This window comes from Sorex fumeus, unplaced genomic scaffold, assembly GCF_029834395.1.
Source record: "Sorex fumeus unplaced genomic scaffold, SorFum_2.1 ptg000098l, whole genome shotgun sequence".
In the NCBI taxonomy this organism is placed as follows: Eukaryota; Metazoa; Chordata; class Mammalia; order Eulipotyphla; family Soricidae; genus Sorex; species Sorex fumeus.
In genome coordinates this window covers 31,067,875-31,091,108 of record NW_026606155.1, presented here as the reverse complement: position 1 = coordinate 31,091,108, position 23,234 = coordinate 31,067,875, and the positions used below count along the sequence as shown (strand labels likewise).

Genomic DNA, 23,234 nt, shown 5'->3' with positions numbered 1-23,234 from the left:
CGCCCCCACACCCCCGGCTCATACCTGCTGTCCACGAGGCTCCCATGTGCCCGCCATCTTTCTTTCCAGAGGGAGGAGGGCAGAAGGGAGCAACACCCTTTCCCCTCCGGGCAGACATGATGGCCTGGATTAACGCATAGTCCTTTCACTTTTCTGCTCCAAGCTGCTGGGTTCTGCATTAAGTCCTTGTGCTTCTGGGGCTGTGGCCGTGCTGGAGAGCCGCTCATGGGGGGCCACTGGTGACCTCGGTAGGGCGTGAAGGACGGACCGGAACGCCCCCCTTCCCATGAGGTTTTAGTCGCCCCCACAACCCCGGCTCATACCTGCTGTCCACAAGGCTCCCATGTGGCCGCCATCCTTCTTTCCAGAGAAGAGAGGGCGAATGGGGCAACACCCTTTCCCCTCCGGGCAGACATGATGGCCTGGATTAACGCATAGTCCGTTCACTTTTCTGCTCCAAGCTGCCGGGTTCTGCATTAAGTCCTTGTGCTTCTGGGGCCGTGGCCGTGCTGGAGAGCCGCTCGTGGGGGGCACCTGGTGACCTCGGTAGGGCATGAAGGACGGACCGGAACGCCCCCCTTCCCATGAGGTTTTAGTCGCCCCCACACCCCCGGCTCATACCCGCTGTCCACTAGGCTCCCATGCGGCTGCCATCTTTCTTTCCAGAGAGGAGAGGGCGACTGGGGCAACACCCTTTCTCCTCCGGACAGACATGATGGCCTGGATTAACGCATAGCCCTTTCACTTTTCTGCTCCAAGCTGCCAGGTTCTGCATTAAGTCCTTGTGCTTCTGGGGCCGTGGCTGTGCTGGAGAGCCGCTCGCGGGGGGCAACTGGTGACCTCGGTAGGGCATGAAGGACGGACCGGAACACCCCCCTTCCCATGAGGTTTTAGTCTCCCCCACAACCCCGGCTCATAACTGCTGTCCACAAGGCTCCCGTGTGGCCGCCATCTTTCTTTCCAGAGGGAGGAGGGCGGAAGGGAGCAACACCGTAAAGGGTCCTTTTTACTACTTTCCCACTGACACTGGTTTTTTCTTCTTTTTGCTATATGCCACACGCACTAGTGTAGGTGATATTGTCATTTTGAGTTCTAGAATATCTTTTAACTTTTTTAATTAGTTTTGGTAGTCTCATAGAGTTGTATTTTTCTTTGCTACAGCACCATGAGTTAGTAAGGTTTTTGTTTGTTTGTTACTTGTTTTTTTGAACTGCACCTAGTGGTGCAGGGCGTGAGAATGGGGGTGCACTACTGCAGCGCTGAAAGGACTATGAAGTACCAGTGATGGAACCCAGAGCTCCTGCATGCAAAGCATTTGCTTCAGCTCTTTCAACTATCTTCCTGACCCACTGAGTAAAGTGTTTAAAGCTTAGTTGCAATGTGCAGTATGCAGTCTGAAACTGTGTTGCTTAAAGTTATAGTGCAGGGGCTGAAGCAATAGCACAGTGGGTAGGGAGTTTGCCTTGCACGCGGCCTACCCGGGTTCGATTCCCAGCATCCCATATGGTTCCTGAGCACCGCCAGGAGTAATTCCTCAGTGTAAAACCAGGAGTAGCCCCTGTGCACCGCCAGGTATGACAAAAAAATTACAGTGCAGTGAGAGAGAGGGGGTGGGGGGGAGGGAGGGGGAGAGAGAGAGAGAGAGAGAGAGAGAGAGAGAGAGAGAGAGAGAGAGAGATGTTGGGACCATACCCAGCAGTAATACCATATGGTATTGGGCATTGAACACTGGGGCTTCTGTATGGAAAGCATATATATGCTCTAGCCCTTTCCGATTTATTTTTCCTCAACTCTTTGAATAACTGTCATTTACCCATATGTGGTATTTCATTCTGTTCCTCTTTGAGAAAATAATTGCTCACTGAATTATACTAATGTTAGTATATTTTTTAATGAAAAATATAAAATATAGCTCTGTAGCACTGTCCTCCCATTGTTCATCAATTTGCTTGAACGGGCACCAGTAACGTCTCCATTATGAGACTTGTTACTGTTTTTGACATTGAATATGCCAGGCTCTGCCGTGTGGATGGGATACTCTCGGTTGATTGCCGGGCTCTCCTTGAGGGACAGAGGAATCGAACCCGGGTCTGCTGCATGCAAGGCAAACGCCCTACCTGCTGTGCATATGTTAGTATATTTATTTATGAAAATGTAAAATATATGTTAGTAAAGGCTGGAGCAATAGCACAGTGGGTAGGGCGTTTGCCTTGCATGAGGCCAACCCGGGTTCGATTCCTCTGTCCCTTTCAGAGAGCCTGGCAAGCAACCGAGCTACCCGCACAGCAGAGCCTTGGCAAGCTCCCTGTGGCATATTCGATATGCCAAAAACAGTAACAGAAGTCTCACTTCATGTTCCTGGAGTGAGCAGATGCCTTTGGGCTATACTAGCATGCTACAGGGACGAATGGAGATGTTACTGGTGCCTGCTCCAGCAAACCGATGAACAGCAGTACTACAGTGCTACAGTGCTATTTATTTAAATGTAAAAAAAATCATTAGTATCACCAGTGAATACATCAGAACATTATTTATTGAGAGGTAAGATTATAGGAATGAAACAAAATTACTACTTTTTTGAGTCAAAAAGATAGTGTAGGAAACAAGATATTAGTTTAGCATGTGACCCATCACTCTTGGAAGGGGTTGCTTCTGAGCATAGAACAGGACTAGCCCCTAAACACCATCAGGTATCACCCCCGTCCCCCCTCCCCCCTGCCAAAAAAAAAAATCCTGATTTGTACTTCAGTTTTATCATTAACAACAAATGCAACAGTCTTTTCACTGAAACAGCAGACTAAGTTTGTCCAGTGTTGTGAAAACATTTGCCAAATATTTAAGCGTGAATAATCATTGTCAGTTGTTCATTCAAGTAAAGCTAGTATTCCATTAAAAAATTCGGTAGTTCAGCTTGCACGGCAAAAAAAAGGACAGCATGCTTTTCCTGGTGACAGCCATCATGATTATGTTTGTAGCAGAAATGCCTTATGAGTGCTTTCCAGTTCTCCCACAGAATATTAGGAGTGAGCTGTAGAGTTAGCTTTCTTTGACTTCTACTGAGAGCGTGTGACAGTGGAGGTCTAGTTTGTTTAGGTGCCATTGTCTTGATTGATGCCAGCTCACTGTGTTCTTACCCATCATTACTATTTTTATAGATTCTGCACATGTCAACACAGTGAAGTGGGTAAACAATACCAGCAATTTTCTGTGAAAGTAGTTAAGCACTTCTAGATCTTCTGAATTAGCCTTGGGGTCTTACAAAGAATTTGTGGATGGTGTTTTGAGAACCTCAGGCAATTTCACCTGCCTTCAGATATCAGCTAGACCTTTTAGAACTCCTTGCTTCTTGGTTACCTAAACCATTTGAGTGTCTCTACCTTTTTTCTGTAAGAAAACTCACACAGTCCCATACCTGCTTGGGAGTATACTTCCTATGTTAGACCTTCGCCCTGGTTTTTCCTTACTGAGCTCCAGATTCATCCAGTAGGAAGCATTTGATGAATGTTTGTCACTGGACAGATGTACAAAGGAATGTTTGGAAGGTTGAGTTGTATGATAAAATCTAAGAGGGTGGGAGAGAAACTGGGAACATTGGTGGTAGGAGATGTACACTAGTGAAGGGAAGGGTGTTGGAACATTGTATGACTGAAACCCAATCATGAGCATCTTTGCAACTGTGCATCTCACTGTGATTCAAGAGAAAAAGAAAAAAATTGTCTCGTTTCATCAAAACAAAATAAAAACCTCCCTTCAGAAATACTTGCTTCCTCGCTTTACATTTCTCTATGTATGTCTTCACATGTCATTTAATTACTTGCTTAGTTTCAATAAACCCTTACTAATTTTTTGCCCCTTTGTTCCGAGTGAATCATCCTTAAATGTTTTTCCTCCATTCCTGTTCATTATGTAAAAGGCCTTAGCTGAGATGGGAAGCACAGGCCCACTGTTCTCTCTGGTGTTTTCTCTGCTGCTGTAGGTTTTCCCTGTTTTGCAAATTACTAAGCATCAAAGATTTATGTTGTGGGTGTTTCTTGGTACATCAGGGACTTGGTTACTTCTTTGTTTATTTCAGTGAATTGTTTGTTGTAGGAAGAGTAAATGTCACAGGAAAGAAAACTATTTTTGTAAAATCTTTTTCTTTAGTGATATTGGGGGTTTTCCCCCAGTTTTGTTTCTTTTGTTTTGTGTGATTTTGGGCCCCGCACAACACTGCTGCTCTAATGGTGCTGGGAGCCGTGCAGTGCCAGGGGGTTGACTCGGACTTCCCATATCCTCCCAACACGGAGCAAGCACTTCAGTCCTTGGAACTGTCTCCTTGGCCGGTTTCCCCCAGGTTTTAAGACTGGCTTCGAAACTTGTATTTTGTTGATAGGTTTTTTTGGTTTGTTTGGTTTTGGTTTGGGGGCCATACTTGCCAGTGCTCAGGGATCTGAGCACTGGCTCTATACTCAGGGATTACTCCTGAGTGAAAGGGCTGGGGCACCATATAGGGTACTGGGGATCGAACCCAGATCAGTTACATGCAAGGCAAGTGTCCTACTCACTGTACTATCAGTCTGGCCCCTGAACCTGTATTTAATTTTGCTTTTTGTTGGGGGCCACACTAGGGATGAAAACAGCATCCCCCACATGCAAAAACATGTGCTTAGGACCATCTTCCCAGCCCCCAGCTTTTGTTTATTCATTTCACTTTTGTTATTTTAGCTTGTCTTTCCCAGTGAAGCAGGGGTAGACTAGTTAAGTCTTGCACTTTAGTTAGCAGAGTCGATATCTTTCTGTGATGATATCTTGGGGAGTCCCTGGAATTATCTTTGGCGATACTTCACCAACCAGGCCAGACCAGCCAGTACAAAGACCTGGTAACACAACCCTGCTGAGGCCCAGTTGTGTGCAGGTCCATCTTGGCCATGCCTACAGCGTTGAGGAAGGTATGCAGTGGTGGAGATTAATTGTTAATTGTGGGTCCTTGCTCAGGCAAGGCATATCTCTGACTCCTGAGCTATCTCCTTGGGCCAAGTCAGCATTCCTTGCTAAATCTCTTAAGATTTTCTTGATAAAATATAATGTGATTAAACTTCTGTTCTTCCACCCACCTACTTAACTGTCAGTCAAGAATTTACAGTTCTTCAGCTAAATACTCATATATCTAATCTATCAGTGGTTAGATAACCATTTTCCTCTAGAAAATGCCCAGACTGGGAGTGAGTCTTTAAATTGGCTCCTTAGAAATCTTATCCTTTGCATTAGGGTTACAATAAAAATAGCTCATAGCTCTAACTACTAAAGGCTTCTTTTTAAAAACTGGTAACTGTTTTCTAATTTTAGAAAAATTCTGTCAGCAGCTTTCAGACTGAAAGCAATTACCTATAGAGGAGGCCCAGTAACAAAAGACCTCTCTCCCTTAACTCTGGATACTGAAGAAATCTCTGTGAGATGCTATGACTCCAGATTTAGTCAAGTTGGTCCTTCAGATGCAAAGGCAACAGAAAATTATTTTGAGAAACACATAAGACTCATATGCCTTTCTTGGAAAAGTGACTTAGAGTAGCATTTCAACTACCCTAGGGATGAATTAAGGTGAAGTGTAAAATAGAAATTGCAGCATAAGAAGGACGCACAGTGAATGATAAAACCATTTAACCTCAGAGTTGAGTCTAAGGAAGTAATCACAGGAATATCTATGAAACTATAAACTAATAAATTGATGTTGAGAATGATTTCCTTTCCATTTTTGATCTAAACATCCCAGTGTGTGTTAAGTGTGGTAATGGAATCAGGCTTAGGTGATAACATGGAACATAAGAGGAGGTCCTGGGAGACAGCTCAGAGGGCCAGAGCATAGCCTGTGCTTGTGGGAGTGGCACTGCATCATATTCCATGGACCGAGTCAGAGCCCACCACAAGTGCCACCCTGCATGGCCCCTCAAAATGAAGAAGAAACATGAGACGTGTTAAGATTCTAAGGAACACTGTCATTCTCCCCCTCCCATCTTAAGCAACTTAGGTACAAAGAAGCCTTGTTTATGAAAAGTCAGATTCCCACTAAAGACCCTTGCTGTTCTCTTGAAATTCCAACTGGTCCCAGCAAAGCAGAGAACTCTCAGGCTGGGCCCATGACTCAAAAGACTGAAGTGGTTTGCATGTGGAAGTCCCAGGTTCCCCCCTCATTACTACGTGGTCCTCCAAGCACCACTCTGAACGGCCCCTGAACACCTCGAGGTGTGGTTCCTTAGCAAATAAACAGCCAGGGGCCAGAGCAATAGTACATTTGCCTTGCATGCAACGGATTGCCCTGTGTTTATTTTCCGATGTTCCCATTATCTCCAAAGCCCTGCCAAAAGTGATCCCAGAGGGCAGAACTAGGAATAAGCCCTGAGCACCACTGGTAACGGCCTAAAAATCCCCCCAAATAAATAATTATATAGCCATAGCCCTCTAACTAAGGGGTAGCTGAAGCTAAGAAAGGGCATATTTCTAACTAGGGGGAACTTCCAGTAAGAGGATCAGTGTGACAGGGCCTGGCAGCACTCCTCTGAAGGCCAGTGCACATCCTGCTTTAGCAAAAAGGAACCTCGTCCCAGCTGTTTCTGTATCCAGAGACCTGATACTCTTCCTGCGGCAGTTTTGAAAGTTGCAGAAAACATTCGTGGACATTCACCGTGAGAGAATGTTTCAGTCTTGAAAAGACCAAATGTCAACCACTGCATCATGGCAGAATACTTGTAAAATAAAATGCTCCCGATGAAAAGGGAAAATGTAGCCATGGATGAGGGGCTGGGGGAGGGAGGACCAGAGTATAAAGCTTCCAGGCACTTAGCTTCTGCTCTCTGTTTCCTGTCTGAGGGTGGCGGGCAGCTCTTTGCCTCCCTATCATGTCCTTCAGCTCTAACCCCTCTCTGGTGCCTCTTCATGGCTGGAGGTAGCAGCAGGTGTCAGTGCCCTCTGGTGGGCTTACCTCTCCCACCTTCTGTGTTTTTCTAGCCCTATGACAGTCCTTAGCTGGCTATGCCTGTAGTGCTGGTGTGTCCCCTTGATGTCTCTCCTGGCAGGCTGGCAGTGCTTTCCCTGCCACCTGTTTTCCCAAGCAGAAGGATCCACCCCCTATCTTTATTTTGGCCTTTCCAGTAAGAAATCAGTAGGCTTTGCTCTGGGCAGCGTCAGTAGTACCACTGTGTTCACACCCTCATCCTGGCCCTACATTCTCCTTGTTCTGCAGTAAAAGTTCTCAGCATGAAATATTCCTTTCATCCAAATGAAAGCGTCAGAAGCTTTGCTGTACACCCTGCCTTTCCCTAACCATCTGATTTGCATGTATTATTCTAGGTTGGCGACAGAGATGATTCCAATCTTTATATAAATGTGAAGCTGAAGGCTGCCGAAGAGGTAATGCCTGGGATCACGATGCCCCACCCTCCACCTCTGCGGTCACCCTCACCCTGTAACTCAAATGCCAAATGCCACCGCAGACTTGATGTCACCTGTTCTGCATGTCAGAAATAGGTGACTCAGAGCTGTTAGATTTAGGCAAGACCCCCGGTGGGCCCTTGACTATTTTTCACTCCTTGATTTGCTTAGTGGACATGAAGTTGCTGAAGTACAGCACATAGATGGTGAGTAGGTCAAAGTGAGAAATGAGTCCTCAGAGAATGTCAAGGTGAACTGCAGGCTGACTTCTCGGGGTAAAAAGAAACGAAGAGGTTCTCTTTCCATTGACCTGTTTTAAATGTTCGTTTTTGCAGATTGGGATCAAAACCACCCACATAAAGTTACCAAGAACAGTCACAGAGGCTGAGGTGAGTTGGTTTGAATTGGTTAAGAGAACAACTGACGTGCTCTTTGGTTTTGTAGAACTTACAGATTCCCAGTATCTGATACTGTCCCCCGAGCACCATCAGGGGGACCTAAGTAATTGCACAGAGCCAGTAGTAACCCCTGAGCATTGCTGGGTGTGGCCAGATCAAACATACCATATTCAAGGAAAGCTACATTGCAAAAAGATAATAGTTAGGCTGTTGGTGCACGGGAGGGTCAGCCTGACTACTGACTGGGAAAGGGTTTTATCGCCCTTTTGATTTCTGTGTGATAAATATATACACATTCTATGTGGTATTACTTTTAGGTGTTGAAGTGTATTGCATCTTTGAATGAGGACCTCACTGTCCATGGGTTCATAGTGCAGCTCCCTTTAGATTCAGATAATCCCATCAATACCGAAGCAGTGATCAATGCCATCTCGCCAGAAAAGGATGTGGATGGGTGAGTGTGACCTGGTCTTATGTAACCATCTCTGTTTGGAAACAATGGAAGTGAATATTCACTTCTAAAGGTTAAAGGCACCCTGTTACCTCTTTGTCATCTTTGCTTTAGTTTGACAAGCATCAGCGCTGGGAAGCTCGCTAGAGGTGACCTAAATGACTGCTTCATCCCTTGTACACCCAAAGGATGCTTGGAACTCATCAAGGAGACAGGTACAAGAAAATAAATACTAAGCCCCGATTCTTGGAACTGATCTCTGCGCAGGTATAGAGGAGGTACATTGGACCCAGACTCAGTGGGCTTGATTGGTTTGTTCTATCTGCTGGGGACTTTGCCTCAATCTCAACTTTGTGAGAAGCTCTCTGAAATTGCTGTTACTTTTTTCCCCCAGTAGATGAGAAAGCAGACTCAAAGGGATAAGTAACTTTTCCAGAAGGCAGCAGAGCCATAGTTTGAACTCGTATTATTTGAGTTCAGTGCAGCTAATTTGGGGGAGGAGTGAGGAGGGAATGTAAAAAAAAAAAAAATCTAAGTCTTCACCCACTTCCTGGGCACTGAGCCTTCGTAGTAGTTCTCGGACTAGACAGATGGCTGAAATATCTCTTGAACAGTTGGCCATTTCACCCCCATTACCTAGTCTCTATCTTGGTATTTAAACTTTATTGTGAATACTTTTAGCAGAGATCTTTGTTTTTGTTTTAAACTAAGGAAATGTGTCCTGTTGAATAAATCTAAGGGCTGAGAGATAGATAGTACAGCAGTTTGAGTTCATGCCTAACATGTTCCTGACCTGGGTCCTATCCTTAGTATCCCATGGTGCCTTGAACCTTCCGGGTGCAACCCCGAGGCCCCCAAGCACTACCAGGTTGGTCCAAGTGTCCCCAACAGCCTGAACATCATCAGATCCTAGGGCTTTTTTGCTGAACTGACAAAATGACCTGTTGTGCAGGATATGTCAGTCCTGAAAAAGACAGAGGTATAATGCCACAGAGCACTCAATAGGCAAAAGCACTCTCAGATTCACTTTAAGTTCCTTTTCATCAATTCCCTGCAAAGAGCCCTGTGATTGAGGTCCTGTAGGCAAAAGAAGTGAAGATGAGGATCTGCTCAAATTAACTTAACTGCAAGTTGGAAAGAGTTACTAATACGATCTACTTTCCCTGCTATTCTCCACCCCACTAATACCCATTTATCGTAACCATTACAATTTAATCTGATGTCCTCTTCTCCCATATGGCTGTTTAGCTGAATGTTGGGGTTTCTTTTCTTATTGTGTGTAGGTTTTCTTCCCACTCTCTTATGACTCAATGAATGAATCTTGGCTTAAGCTGCTCCCTTAAACCCACAGGAAGGAGGACACATGTCCACGTCCCAGTTTATAACTGTAATGCCCAAACTGAGGATATTATTGCCAAAGGAGGGCTGTTCAGGGGAGAGTTTTCCTTGTGCCTAAAATCCTGCTTTTGTGTACTTGTTCTGTGCTCTGCAAAGGATGGCTCTCCACAATGTGAACGTTGGCTTTTCTTTCAGGGGTGCAGATTGCTGGCCGGCATGCTGTAGTGATTGGCCGCAGTAAAATAGTTGGTGCCCCAATGCATGACTTGCTTCTGTGGAACAATGCCACTGTAACCACCTGCCACTCGAAGACTGCCAATCTCAATGAGGAGGTAAGGGTCCTGAGTGTAACAGAAGGAGTGTGTGTGTGTGTGTGTGTGTGTGTGTGCGCGCGCGCGCGCGTGCGCGCGTTGAAGAAGCAAATTCTAACAAAAATTTGTTGTGATTCAGTGTTTAGTCACATGCCTTTTATGTGTGAGTTCCTGGTTTCAATACCCAGTACCACAAAAACCAAAAACTTGATTACATTTTTCCAGATTTTGCTCTGGCCATGATCTTTCTCTAGCCAGTCACCTTGTGGCAGATAAGTAGCAGAACTGTGACTTGACCCCTAGCAGCCTGGTGCCCACAGATGCGTTGCATTGCTGGCCTTCGAGGCAGAGGCATTCTGTGGGAGATGTGGACAGTGGTTTTTTGGCCCCTGTGACAGCCTGTACTTGCCAGGGCTGTACCTCTGTTGACAGCGTAGACTCTAAGCTGGGAGAGCAGAAGAGGGGTGCAACCTGCGCTCTGCAGAAGATGGTCTGCACTCTGTTCCATGGGAGAGGGGTCTGGGATCCAGGGCCTGGCTTATGGGCTGTGGCTCCAAACCTGGGCCCCTCCCTTCGCTGCAGACTCTTTGTCTTGTGTGGGAGTAAGTGCAACATATGAAAGGCGGTCGGAAATGGTGTGTGGCCTGTGTTCAAGACATTCACCTAACATGCTGTCAAATAGGCTGATGACAGTTAAGAATATTAGACAGAACTGGACCAGAGAGTTAGTTTAGCAAGCAAAGTCTTGTCTTCCATGTGGCTAACCTGGGTTCGATCCCAGACACCCTGTATGGTCCGCTAGGCACTGCTGGGTATGGTCCAAAATAAACACTTAGGGTTTTTACAAAACTTGGGGGTTTTGCCAAAACTTAGGATGGCCTTTCACTCTAGGTTTTTTCTTTTTTTAAAATACACATTTTGTGTTTAAATATGTTAAATATTTTGTGGAAACCTAGGGCCTCCTCACACATACAGCGAAGTACTCTACTACTGAGCTGCATCCTTGGCCCTCATTCTAGATTTCTGTGTGTTTCTCTGTTGAATTTTTGAACCTTCTTTTACTAGGTGAATAAAGGTGACATCCTGGTGGTTGCGACTGGTCAGCCAGAAATGGTGAAAGGGGAGTGGATCAAACCTGGAGCAATAGTCATTGACTGTGGGATCAATTACATCCCAGGTGAGTGGTGCAGAGGAAGAAAATGGTTTCTCATGCGCTGACCAGAGGAAGGAGTCTGGATCATCAGACAAAGTGTAGGCAAAGACCCCATTGTCCCACTTGAGGTTTGGGGTTTTTTTTGTTTTGTTTTGTTTTGTTTTGTTTTCTTTCTGAGTCACACCCGGCAATGCACAGGGGTTACTCCTGGCTCTGCGCTCAGGAATTACCCCTGGTGGTGCACAGGGGACCATATGGGATGCTGGGAATCGAACCTGGGTTGGCCGCGTGCAAGGCAAACACCCTACCCCTGTGCTGTTGCTCCAGCCCCCCACTTGAGGTTTGAAGTACTGAGGTCCAGAGGGATATGTCTGGGGGATGCATGCAGTTAGTAGCTGGCATAGTGGCCCCTTGAAGACAGGTTAATGGCAAAGCTTGTGATTGTCGCCTCTGCTATGTTCAGGCTGAAGCAGGAGCCTTGTTTGCACGTGTGCCTTGTTTGCACCTTGAGCTCACCTTTTAATAACATTTTGCATGGTGTATTAAGTAATACATAATTTTAACAGACGATGGATACATTCAAAACAGTGTGCTCTTTGCAAAGTATGAGAATGCTGGCAGACAACTCATTTGGCCAAGAGTTCCGTAGGTTTTTAGAGGTTCAGCCTGGGCTTTTTCTAGGCACAGAGGGTAAAGCCACCTTCTGCCGTGTCCACTAGCATCCTTGGCATCCTCTCCTCAGATACTCCTCACTCCCCTGTCTGGTTCATGACATCCCCATTTCTCCTTCTCATGGGCCTGGAATCTTTCTGTTTCATTCCCTGTTGTTCCCCATTTCGGATGTGCTTTCAAATATTAGATATTTTTCCTCCTTGTCTGTCCTCTGACTTTGAGTCTTACCCTCTCAGCTGGATGAACTGCTGTGGATTTTCCTCCCTCCCTCCCTCCCTCCCTCCCTCCCTCCCTCCCTCCCTCCCTCCCTCCCTCCCTCCCTTCTCCTTGGAGGGAGTGGGGGGTTTGGGGCCACACCTGGTGGTGTTCAGGACTTAGTCCTGGCTCTGCACTCAGATATCAATCCTTGTAGGCTCAGGGGACTGTATGAGATGCTGAAATTGAACCTGTTTAGTCACGTGCAAGGCAAGCACCCTATCCTCTGTAGTATCTCTGGCCCCCGATTTCCTACTGGTCCTCACTGCACCAGCTGGCTTGCACACAGTCCATCTGCATGCTCTTGTCATAGTCCTTAGCCTCGTGCTGTTTTCTCGTGTACCCTGTGAATCTCTTGTTTCACAGCGTTTGAATGGAATATACACCTTCCCTGCGCATGCCTTGTATGTCCTTTGTCACTTCTGCACCTCTGTCTCTAGTGGTGCAGGCTAATCTTGCATCTGAAGTTTTCCCACATAAAGTAGCTCATAGATTAGGAAAGGAATAACCAACCGTTAACCAGATGACTGTTGGTTATGTGTAGAACCTGACCCCAGGTTTTGGGCTACCTCATCATAGAAAATTCAGGTGTCACCTTGGCTTTCCACCACCTCCTTCCACCTCCTGTCTGGATTTCCTTCTTCACCCCAGACCTTGTCTGAAAGTTCCCCCAACAAAGAATGGGCTCTCCTTTTGAAACTTCTGCTCGCCCTTCTACCCCTCCCGTTCCCCTTGGTGTCTCCTCTGTCATGTGTCACGTGCAGGATCCTGTGTTCTCCCCCAGTGCATAGTCACCTCCCACTGTGCTCTGTCCATATTTCTGCCTGCTCACTGCTGGCACACGTATCTGTTGGATTGTTGAAGGGAGTTATAACAAGAATAGTCTTTTATTCTCCTTCTCCATCTCAAGTTTGAAATACAGACACTGAGCTGCCAGGAACATTAGTCACTGTCAAGCCTTCACTGTTTTTAACCTCCCTCCCACTCTGCCTACCACGCTTTTAAGACAGTAGCTCATAATTGATCACTCATTTTCTTATAGTGTAATTATCTTATGGATGATGAAGAAATTGCTCTCCTACAACTCACTTTTGAGTACTTGCAATATGACATTCAAGCTCATTCTTTTTAAACCTTGCACCTTCTGTATCATATTTCTGCTTTTGACTTTTTTTTCTGTTTTGGAAATTCTGGGTGGGGATTTTGAGACTTGCAGAGATCGGTATGGAATGTTGACTTATATGTGAAACTTTTTCTCATTCACATTTGTTCTTTACACAAATGGTAAAATACGCATGTGATTAAAATATCTTCTCTGATGGGCAGCTTTTTTTTTCTCATCCTGGGCATATAGGTGAATAAGTATTAATAAGACTGGATTGTACTGTTCTCTGAGATAAGCTGTATCAGTGAATCATAGATCAGTGGGAAGAGGTCCTAAATATTATCTCTGTAAATAGTAATATTTGAAGCTCTACAACTGGACCACTCCTTGGTTCATATTTTGATTATTAAAATCACTTGCATGGTTAATTCAGGGATAACGTAGTTAGATCACCAAATGAAGAATGAATTAAATTGTTGTTCTAAAGGAATAGTTTAAATGTTTTAAGTATAGAGCAAAAATGATTGGCCTGAACACTTGAACATATCTCTGCTTGATTTATTAAAAGTTATGTGAGAAGAGTCATATTAATAGTAAGGTGGGCCAGGAGGTTATAAAAAGAGAGAAGAGATTCACACCCCCTTATCCAAATCTAATCTCAATCTATTCAGTGTAGTGGCTTCCGCAAATTAAATGTGAATGAGTCGAGGATTAAGTTGGACTTTATATAGAATTCCTAGTAAAAAGAACAAATTTTAGGACTGTTGTAATATCCAGAATGTTTGTTGGTTGCCGAAACCATGGTCTTAAACAAATAGAAGTGATTTCTTTGTCCATTGATTTCATCACAGTTTCCATAATGTGCTCTCTACCTTAGCGGGCACTCAGGTTAATTCTGATAGTTCACGATCACGACAATCACGACCATCCTGTTGTTCGTTGATTGCCTCGAGCAGGCCCAGTAACGTCTCCTTCGTCCTAGCCCTGAGATTTTTTAAAAAGTGCCTTAGTATTTTGGGGCCAGAGCTATGGTACAATGGGTAGAGTGATGATTGCCTTGCATGCAGTTCACCTGAGTTCAATCCTCAGTATCCTATAGTGTACGCTGCACACTGCCAGGAGTAATTCCTGAGTGCCAAGCCAGGAGTAATCACTACACACCACCGGGTGTGTCCCAAAAATCAGAAGGGAAAAAAAAAGAATTAGTATGTCTTCTTTATTTTACTAAGTTGGGTTCATCCACTTCAGAAAATAACATACATGTTAGATTCTACCAAATGCTGCTAGGAGGGCATTAGAGCTGCAAGGTTTGGCCCTATTGCCAGCCCTCCTGCAAGTGCCCTGAAGCCCAGTGAAGAACATACTTTGTATGGGTGAGCAGTGGTGCAAGGTTGGCTTTTATTCTTTGCAGCTCAGATTTGTGGTGGTTCTTGTATCCTTTTAACGGAAGTGCAATTATATTCTTTGCCTTTTGCATACATTTAAGTAACTGCTTGTCTTTGGAACTAGATGTTGAATTGTTCCTCCTGCTCATGCCTGGAGCTTATAAAATGCTGACAGTTGCTGTAGAAACGGTATCTGGCAGCTGTGACATAGTTGGAGCTTTATGCACCCAAAAAATTCCTTTGTAAGCCTGGGGCAAATTAGCATTTTAAAAGGTGTTCATTATGTACAAAAACAATTTGTAGTTTATTTGCCACCTGACAGACTACAAAAGGATTCTCCTGGCTCTGAAAAACCGCTTCAGCAAATAGTGAATTTTACAGGTTTCTCTCTAGGAAAGAGAAAACAGCCATCATCCTATAGCTTTTAAGTCAGATAGGACTGCACACCCTAAACTCTACATAATTTGAGAGGAAAGCAGTCTTGATTGACACATAATTTAAAAATGAACCAATGATTCAGGTTCTGAAAATTTGCTTTAATATTTTCCCCCCTTGACCAGATGCTACAAAACCAAATGGGAAAAAAGTCGTGGGCGACGTGGCATATGATGAGGCCCGAGAGAGGGCAGCCTTTATCACGCCCGTGCCGGGCGGCGTCGGGCCCATGACAGTGGCAATGCTAATGCAGGTACGTGTGAATTAATGTTTCTGTCGTGGATCTCCGAAGCCAGTACAGCTCAAATGACTGCTTTTCTTCCCTAGTAGAAGTGTTATAAAAACATACTCAAGAAGTAAGAATGTGAGAACCCGTTAAACAAGAAAGGAAAGAGAAGAATAGCGAAATAGAGTCATATTAAAGGAGGAGAGTAGGGGTGGTACAGTTCTAAATTCGTTTGGAGTATAAGTAGGTGCAGACACTGTCTTTCTGGGTGCGTATTGCCTGCCTTGCCCTTTGTCCCACACGCTCCCTAGTAGAGCAGCAGGGACCCTGCAGACTCTGGCCTAGAACTAAATTAAACATGTTAATAGGTGGATCTTTGGTTTTTTTCTTTCTTTTTGGGTGTTTTGTCCCACAGCTGACAGTGCTTGGAGCTTGCTCCTGGTACTATACTTAGGGATCACTCGGGTGGGGCGTGGGGGACCAAATGGGATGCCAAGGATAGAACCTGAGTTGGCCACGTGCAAGGCAAATGTCCTACCCACTGTACTATCGCTCAAGCCCCGTAATAGGTGAGTCTTAAAGCTCTTCATTTTGTGGTTGCACTGGAGTGAGCCGAGATTTGGTACTGAGCTGCAGCTCAAAAGAATTACCTCTGAATTCCATTGTTGTTGCTTTGTTTAGAGCACAGTAGACAGTGCACAGCGTTTCCTGGAGAAATCTAAGCCCGGAAAATGGATAATTCAGTATAACCACCTTAACCTCAAGACACCTGTTCCGAGGTAAAAATAAAATAAAGTCTTTCTGGTTTTAAACCTTGTGGATTGTTGATTTCTAGCTGAGAGCTACTGTAGTTTTGTTTATGTCCCCTCTAGATCCCCAGGGCTGCTTGTGGGAAGAGAGAGGAAGCATTGTTACAGTGGGTTCAAATTCAGAGAGGAAAGATCAATATGAACTTTCTGTTTCTTTTAAGTGACATTGATATATCACGAGCTTGTAAGCCAAAGCCCATTGGTAACCTGGCTCGAGAAATTGGTTTACTCTCTGAAGAGGTGGAGTTGTATGGTGAAACAAAGGCCAAAGTTCTGCTGTCGACACTGGAACGCCTGAAGCATCAGCCTGATGGGAAATATGTGGTGGTCACTGGGTATGGGTTTTTTTTATTCACTTGCCAATCAAATTTTAGTATTAATCCTGAATCACCTGTCTCCTTTCCAGGGGTTGTTTTGGCATTCACTGTATCGTGAGCGCCTGTATACATTATATATAAGTTCCTTTGATTTGGTCTTAGCATTTTTACACCTATTTTCTCTCATTTTATCCTTCCTTAACAGTAACCCTGTGAGGCTCAAGGAGATTTTATGTCCTCAGGGATGAGAATATCTGTCAGGGTTATCAAGTAAAGCATTGCATCTTAACAGTTGTTTTCAGGGTGTTAGACTGTGTGGTAGGTAAGATGCCTTCCTTGCACTCTGCTAACCAGAGTTCAATACAGTCCCCAGAATACCACCAAGTGTGATCCCTGAGTGCTGAGCCAGAAATAAGCCCTGGCATACTGCTGGCTGTGCCCTACCCCCCCCCCAAAACACGTTGTTTTCCCAGATGGACTCCCCCTTTTTTTAACTTCATATTCAGAACTCTGTTGACTTTTGTTTTTTAATTCCTTGACTAATATTAAAGGCTAATTTTTGAGACTGTTGAGAAATTTAAATAACAATGTCTCTCTAAGTATTTGGGCCTCACAGTGCCAGGAGTTAACAACAGTTTTGTTTTAATTTAAAATTTCGGAGTGGGGGGGCAGAGCAATAGTACAGCAGGCAGGGCACTTGCAGCCATCCCGGTTTGATCCCTGTCATACCATATGGTTCCCTGAGTGCAGAGCCAGGAGTAACCTCTAAGCATCACTGGTGTGACCCAAGAAGCCAAAAATAAATAAATTGGGGGGGAGATGACAAATCAGGCTCTCAGAAAAGATCCTTTCCATGTCTTTTATTATTGTTTTTGGGTGCCACCCCAGCAGTGCTTGGGGATTTCTCCTCGCCCATGATCAGGGGTTGCTCTGCACTTGTTCAGGGAATCATGTGGTAGCCTCGCGCTTTGAGCTCTCTCCCCAACCCTCTTTACACATCTTTCATTATTCAAGTGAGTGAATCAGATAAATATAACTTACATTTGGTTTTCCTCTTTTGTCTTCACCCTGAAGAATAACTCCGACGCCACTGGGAGAAGGGAAAAGCACCACTACAATTGGGCTTGTGCAAGCCCTTGGTGCCCATCTTCACCAGAATGTCTTCGCCTGTGTGCGGCAGCCCTCTCAGGGCCCCACCTTTGGAATCAAAGGTATTCGTGGGACAGGACCTTGGTGTGCCCCTCCTTTAGTCTTCCCTGGCCTATGGTGCCCTTGGATGTTTGTGAATGAGTTCAGATCACTTGACACCACGTGTTCTTTTCACATCCCTGCGTCCCCGTCCCCGTCCCCGTTTCCGGCTCCCCCCCCCCCCCCCCCACCATGGTGCTTGCAGTATAGTTTTACTGGAGCTCCCTCTCCTACTCTCACTGTCTGACATAATGTGGGAATTGTCTAGGCCAGGTAATGTGCAGCCAGGGGTCTTGCTGTGACCTCAGTGATAGCAAAGGTAATCATTGCTGCCGATGGGGAGTTAAGACATGCCTGCCCTTTTATTTATCCTGTTAAGCAAAATAAGTTACAGGGAGGACAGTTACCTGTTAACCTCTCTAATCTGTAGCAGATAGAGAAACAAAACAAGGGCACAGACAGTATCAAAATCTTGTTCCTGGTTTATAAAACTGATATTGCTAGGCAGGGAGAGAGCATGTGGGATGAATAAAGAGGTGAACTAGAGGTGGCATAAAGACACTGGTGGAAGGCGATGGACACTTTGATGATGGTAAAGTGCAGCAAATATACATCAAAGCCATCAATGTTGGCCTGAGTCACCGTACAGTGGGGGTAGAGCGTTGCCTTGCATGCAGCCGACCTGGGTTCAATTTCATATTGTCCCCCAAGCACTGCCAGGAGTTATTCCTAAGTGTTGAGCCAGGAGTAACCACCCCTGAGCACTCCCAGGTGTGAGCCAAAAACAAACCCATCAGGGTTAATGCTAATGTAACTATTTTACCTAAACTATAAATAAATAATACTCCCAAATTTCTCAAATTTTCCAAAAATACATGTTTGTGCATATATACAAATATATATCTTCTTTTAAAAAAGAGAGACTGAGATTCCTGTCCTTATTATATGAAGAATTTGCATCATCTATTCAGCTAAACTGTTCATACATATCTCCTGACCTAAGATATGCAACATTACCCTTTTAGAATAGCAGCAGCTGGGACTTCAGAGGTAACTTGGTCAAAGGCAACATTACCAAAATGAGTCCATTGTCCATTTCAAACTCTCAAACAAGTCCAGCTCCATCAGCATTGTTTTTCAGTATTTCTTCTGAATGAATAAACACTCAATGCCAGTAACTATACTTCACCTTCAGATTTTGATAGCTATATTTTCTATAAGTGGGCTTAAATTTTGTTCAGTTCTTAATTTTAATACTCCCTTAAAATTTCAGAATGAGACTTTTCTTGTGTTTTGCTTATTGAACCCAGTTTTCTCCGTCCTCTTGTATAGCCCCATTTTCATTGATTTATCTCTGCTTTGCAAAAATAAGGACCCCACAAAATCTGTAACTCAGCTTGACATTTAACTCTCTGATGACCTGAATGTTTTGTCATTTGATTAAAAATCCAAATGGGCAAGCAAAAAAAATCTAGCAATTAATCTTTTAGGAAGCTAGTCTCTGTTTCCGGTATGTGAATTTTAACATTCTTTTTTATAAAATACTAGAGTGGCCCTCTATGAGATAGGAGACTGAACAGGTCTGCCTTTATGTAGGCTAAGTCTTGTAACATATTTGGAATCATGGGGAACCTGTTTGTAAAGATAATAAGTAGTTACATATGTATTTATAGTTTTGATTGAGGTTTCAGCTGAGAGAATAGTCAGCATGAACAAAATCAAGGGTTTCAGAAAAGAAAAGAAAATTAGAAACACCTGATTAAATCTGTCCAAATAATTGTAAAAGTAAATAAATAATATGTGCAGCAGTTACAAAAACCCTTTAGTGCCTTTATTTCTGAGTTGCCAGGCTAAGACATAGCTAACCTATCTTCCCCGGTGGCTTGTCCTCTAGGTGGCGCTGCAGGAGGCGGCTACTCACAGGTCATTCCTATGGAAGAGGTAGTGTCTTGGGATTTTGTTGAATCTAGACTTTTCATTACACTTGTGCTTTTCTCTTCAGAGATAAATGTTCATTATGGCTTTCTTGCTGGACAAATAGCTTTTTTCTCTCAGTGAGAGCAACACTTAAGGGGGGAAATAAATCTTAGTTTGCTGTCTCTCTTAGTTGAGAGACTGCTTAATTTTTTAACAAGGATTTCAGAGGCTGACTTTCAGTATAAATAATTTTAGGGAAGTAATCAAATGAAGCAAGAGTTTGGGAAGAACCAATGATCAGTGAATTCAGGACCATAGTGGGAAAATGTCTAGGCATTCTTTTTTTTTTTTTTTTTTTTATTAGTGAAACACCATGAGGTACAGTTGTAGATTTACAAATTTTTGTGCTTGGATCTCGGTCATACCACGATCAAATACCCATCCCTCCACCAGTGCCCATTTTCCACCACCAGGATAATATCCCTCCCCCCCCCATCCCCCCCTGCCACTGTGGCAGGGCATTCCCTTTTGTTTTCTCTCTCCTCCTGGGTATTGTGATCAGCCAAAGAGGCATTGAGTGGCGAACATGTTCAGTCCAGTCTACTTTCAACCTGCATCTCCCCTCCTGGGAGGATCCTCCAAACACACTCCACTTGGTGTTCCCCTTTCTATCTGAATTGTCCTTTCCCCTAGAATACCCAGCTGGCCTCTAAGTTATGGAGTAGTTCTCCTGGTGTTGCTCTCAGCTATTCTTGGGTATTAATCTCATATTTTATTATTTTATATCCCCCAGATGAATGCTATCTTTCTATGTCTATCCCTCTCTTTCTGACTCATTTCGCTCAGCATGATACTTTCCATGTTGTACCACTTGTATGTAAAGTTCATATGTCTAGGCATTCTTGGTACTCCTGTGTATGTCCGTCTCACTCCCTGTTTAAAGGATTTGAGATGCTACTCAGTATGGCTTTTGAACCCTAATAGTGTGACATTTGTGGTCCCTGGACATGTAACTTGGGGAAAATGGTAATTTCTTGCAGGGATAGTGTGCTGGTACCTTAAATTTTCAACATCTTTCTCCCTCCATGAAGTGTTTATCGCCTGCCATAGCTTCTAGGCATTCATATTGAAGTCAATTTAAGTGCAAAAGAATGAACTTTAGCAAGATTGATGAAAGTTGGAAGGCTCATGTGGCTTCTCTTTTGTAGTTCAATCTGCACCTCACGGGGGATATTCACGCCATCACTGCTGCTAATAATCTAGTTGCTGCAGCCATCGATGCCCGGATGTTCCACGAACTCACCCAGACAGACAAGGTAGGCTCCTCAGACACACACCCCCACCCATGCATTTTTGAAAGGGTTGAAGCATCTGAATTGTTGGATACTGATGATGCAAAATAACACAGCAATGAGGTTCTTCTCACTTGAAAGTCTTTTCTGTATTTTCTTTAAGGCTCTCTTTAATCGTTTGGTACCTTCAGTAAATGGAGTGCGAAAGTTCTCTGATATCCAGATCCGACGGTTACAGGTAAGTGAGCTTTTTTCGTGTGTGTATATGTGTGTTTGGGCCTCACCCAGCTCAGTGCTCAATGGTAGCTCCTGGTAGTTCTTGAGATTCATTGAACCTGGACAAAGTATGTGCTCAGCCCATTGAACTATCTCTCCAGCATCCCAACCCTCCTTTCTATTTATTGTTGATATTGTATAAAACCGTGTAACTGATAAGGAGGCAATATCTCCCAAAGGCATTTTATTTTTTGTTTGTTTGTTTGTTTTCTTTTTGGGTCACACCTGCAATGCACAGGGGTTACTCCTGGCACTTCACTCAGGAATTACTCCTGGGGGTGCTCGGGGGATGCTGGGAATCAAACCTGGGTCGGTCATGCAAGGCAAACACCCTACCCTCTGTGCTATCGCTCTAGCCCCTCCCAAAGGCATTTAAGTTGCAGCCCTGGAATAAAGCACTGACAGCTGCCCTCCACTAACATGACAACTTCAAGCTTCATTTACAGCTTAAATAGGAGTTTCAGCATAGAATCGTAGCATTGCAGATTTTGTATTATAAATCTGCTCTTTTCAGCATCTTCACCAACAATGGGTTCAAATATATATATATCAGTGGTGCTCAGGAGTGGGGCCAGCATTTCGATATTAGGGTCTGTGAAGATGAAGTGCTACTTGGGCTCCATGTGTGCAGGGCCTCTGGGCCTGTGATTACACCCAGTGATGTGCAGAAGGCCCATGGTGTTGGAGATTAAACCTAGGTCAGGTAGCTGGGCTGGTGCCCTAACCACTGTACTGTCTCCTGACTCTCTTCTTTTTTTTTTTAAATTTGAATTTGTAAGACATACATAGTCACTGCATTCTGAATGAGACCAGGGGTGTGACTTAAAGTGGTAGAGCACATACTTTGCATGTGCAGGGCCCCAGGTTGATGGCTCATACAGGCTGCCCTCTAAGCCAAATCAACTAGAAGGAAACAAGAAAGGGGGTGTGTCTCCAGAGAGATAGGTTGAGTGCTAGAGCTCATGCCTAGCATGTGTGTAACTCTCAGTTCAATCTCCGGTACCACATGTCCTCCCACCCTGTACCACCAAATACAGCCCTGTGGTGGTCCCTGAGCACTATCAGGCTGATCATTGCCAGGGAGTAACTCTTTTTAATTTATTTATTGCTGGGGATTGAAGCCAAGCCTCATGCATTGCAAGGCAAGTGCTCTACCATTGAACTGCCTCCCTGGCTGAGGAGTGGCCTCTTTTCAAAACAGAACAAAAACCCACATGTACCATATGATCCAGAAATCCCACTCCTGGTAGTTACTCAGGAGAAATGCAAGCTGTATTCATGAAAAAACCTGCTTGTATTTTGCAGCTCTGTTAATAATCTTCCAAATCTAGAAACCACCCAAAAGTCCTCCAGGGGATAAGTAGATGACTATAACATCCATAGGGTAAAAAGGAATAAACCACTGATATGCAACTGATATGCACAACAACATGAATGAATCTCAGAATAATGTTGAGAATGAAAGAAACCATTCTCAAAAGATAGCATACTGTTTATGTTCATACAGAAGAAAACCGGTCTGATGGAGAACAGATCAGTGGATGCTGGGGTTAGAGGTTGAAGAAGGAAGGATATGATATTAAGGGAAGTACAACAGAGTTGGGCTGGAGCGATAGCACAGAGGGTAGGGCATTTGCCTTGCACGCAGCCAACCTGGCTGACCCGAGTTCAATTCCTCTGCTCCTCTCGGAGAGCCCGGCAAGCTACCCATGACGAATATGCCAAACACAGTAACAAGTCTCACAATGTTACTGGGCCTGCTCGAGCAAATCGATGAACAACAGGAGGACAGTGACAACAGAGTTAAAATAAAATTCCAAATTCAGTATGCCATTATGAAAAGTTATATTATATATTCCATTTGTGCATTTATGAGTCATAATTTTTTTTTATCCTTTGTTTTTATTCATTTATTTTTGGTTTGGGGACCACACTACCATGTATTCATGGTACTTCTGACTCTGCTCAGAGGATCATATACGGTGCCTGGATTTTGTACCAGTGTCAAAGCAAAAATTCTACCTCCAACCCTAATGCCTAACTTCAGATATTTTGTTTTTTCTAGTGAATCATCTTGAGATACATAGTTAAAGTTGTTAATGATTGAGTTTCAGTTGTAGAAAATTTTAGCATCCATCACTTCTCCACTGAAATCATGTGTATCATTTTACCTTCTTTCAGCGCCCACTTTTTGTCTAGTGATCATTTCCAACTCTCATCGTCATCGTGCCCCTTCTCTCTGTCCTAACAGCCCTCCCCGCGCACTTGTAGCAAATTTCTACCATGGATCTGTCCTCCTTGT

At 44.2% G+C, this 23,234-nt stretch overlaps 1 protein-coding gene across 1 annotated transcript in view; it reads left to right on the top strand.

Moving 5' to 3' along the window:
* The window catches only part of MTHFD1 (methylenetetrahydrofolate dehydrogenase, cyclohydrolase and formyltetrahydrofolate synthetase 1), a 74,026-nt gene that overhangs the window by 24,311 nt on the left and 26,481 nt on the right, over nt 1-23,234 (top strand). Inside the window, exons 3-15 of the mRNA XM_056133160.1 lie at nt 7,324-7,383; nt 7,740-7,793; nt 8,120-8,256; nt 8,368-8,468; nt 9,787-9,923; nt 10,968-11,079; nt 15,033-15,160; nt 15,815-15,912; nt 16,104-16,277; nt 17,334-17,470; nt 19,342-19,388; nt 20,573-20,680; nt 20,820-20,894. Coding sequence (XP_055989135.1) covers nt 7,324-7,383; nt 7,740-7,793; nt 8,120-8,256; nt 8,368-8,468; nt 9,787-9,923; nt 10,968-11,079; nt 15,033-15,160; nt 15,815-15,912; nt 16,104-16,277; nt 17,334-17,470; nt 19,342-19,388; nt 20,573-20,680; nt 20,820-20,894 — 1,368 coding nt within the window. The remainder of the gene's footprint in view (nt 1-7,323; nt 7,384-7,739; nt 7,794-8,119; nt 8,257-8,367; nt 8,469-9,786; nt 9,924-10,967; nt 11,080-15,032; nt 15,161-15,814; nt 15,913-16,103; nt 16,278-17,333; nt 17,471-19,341; nt 19,389-20,572; nt 20,681-20,819; nt 20,895-23,234) is intronic.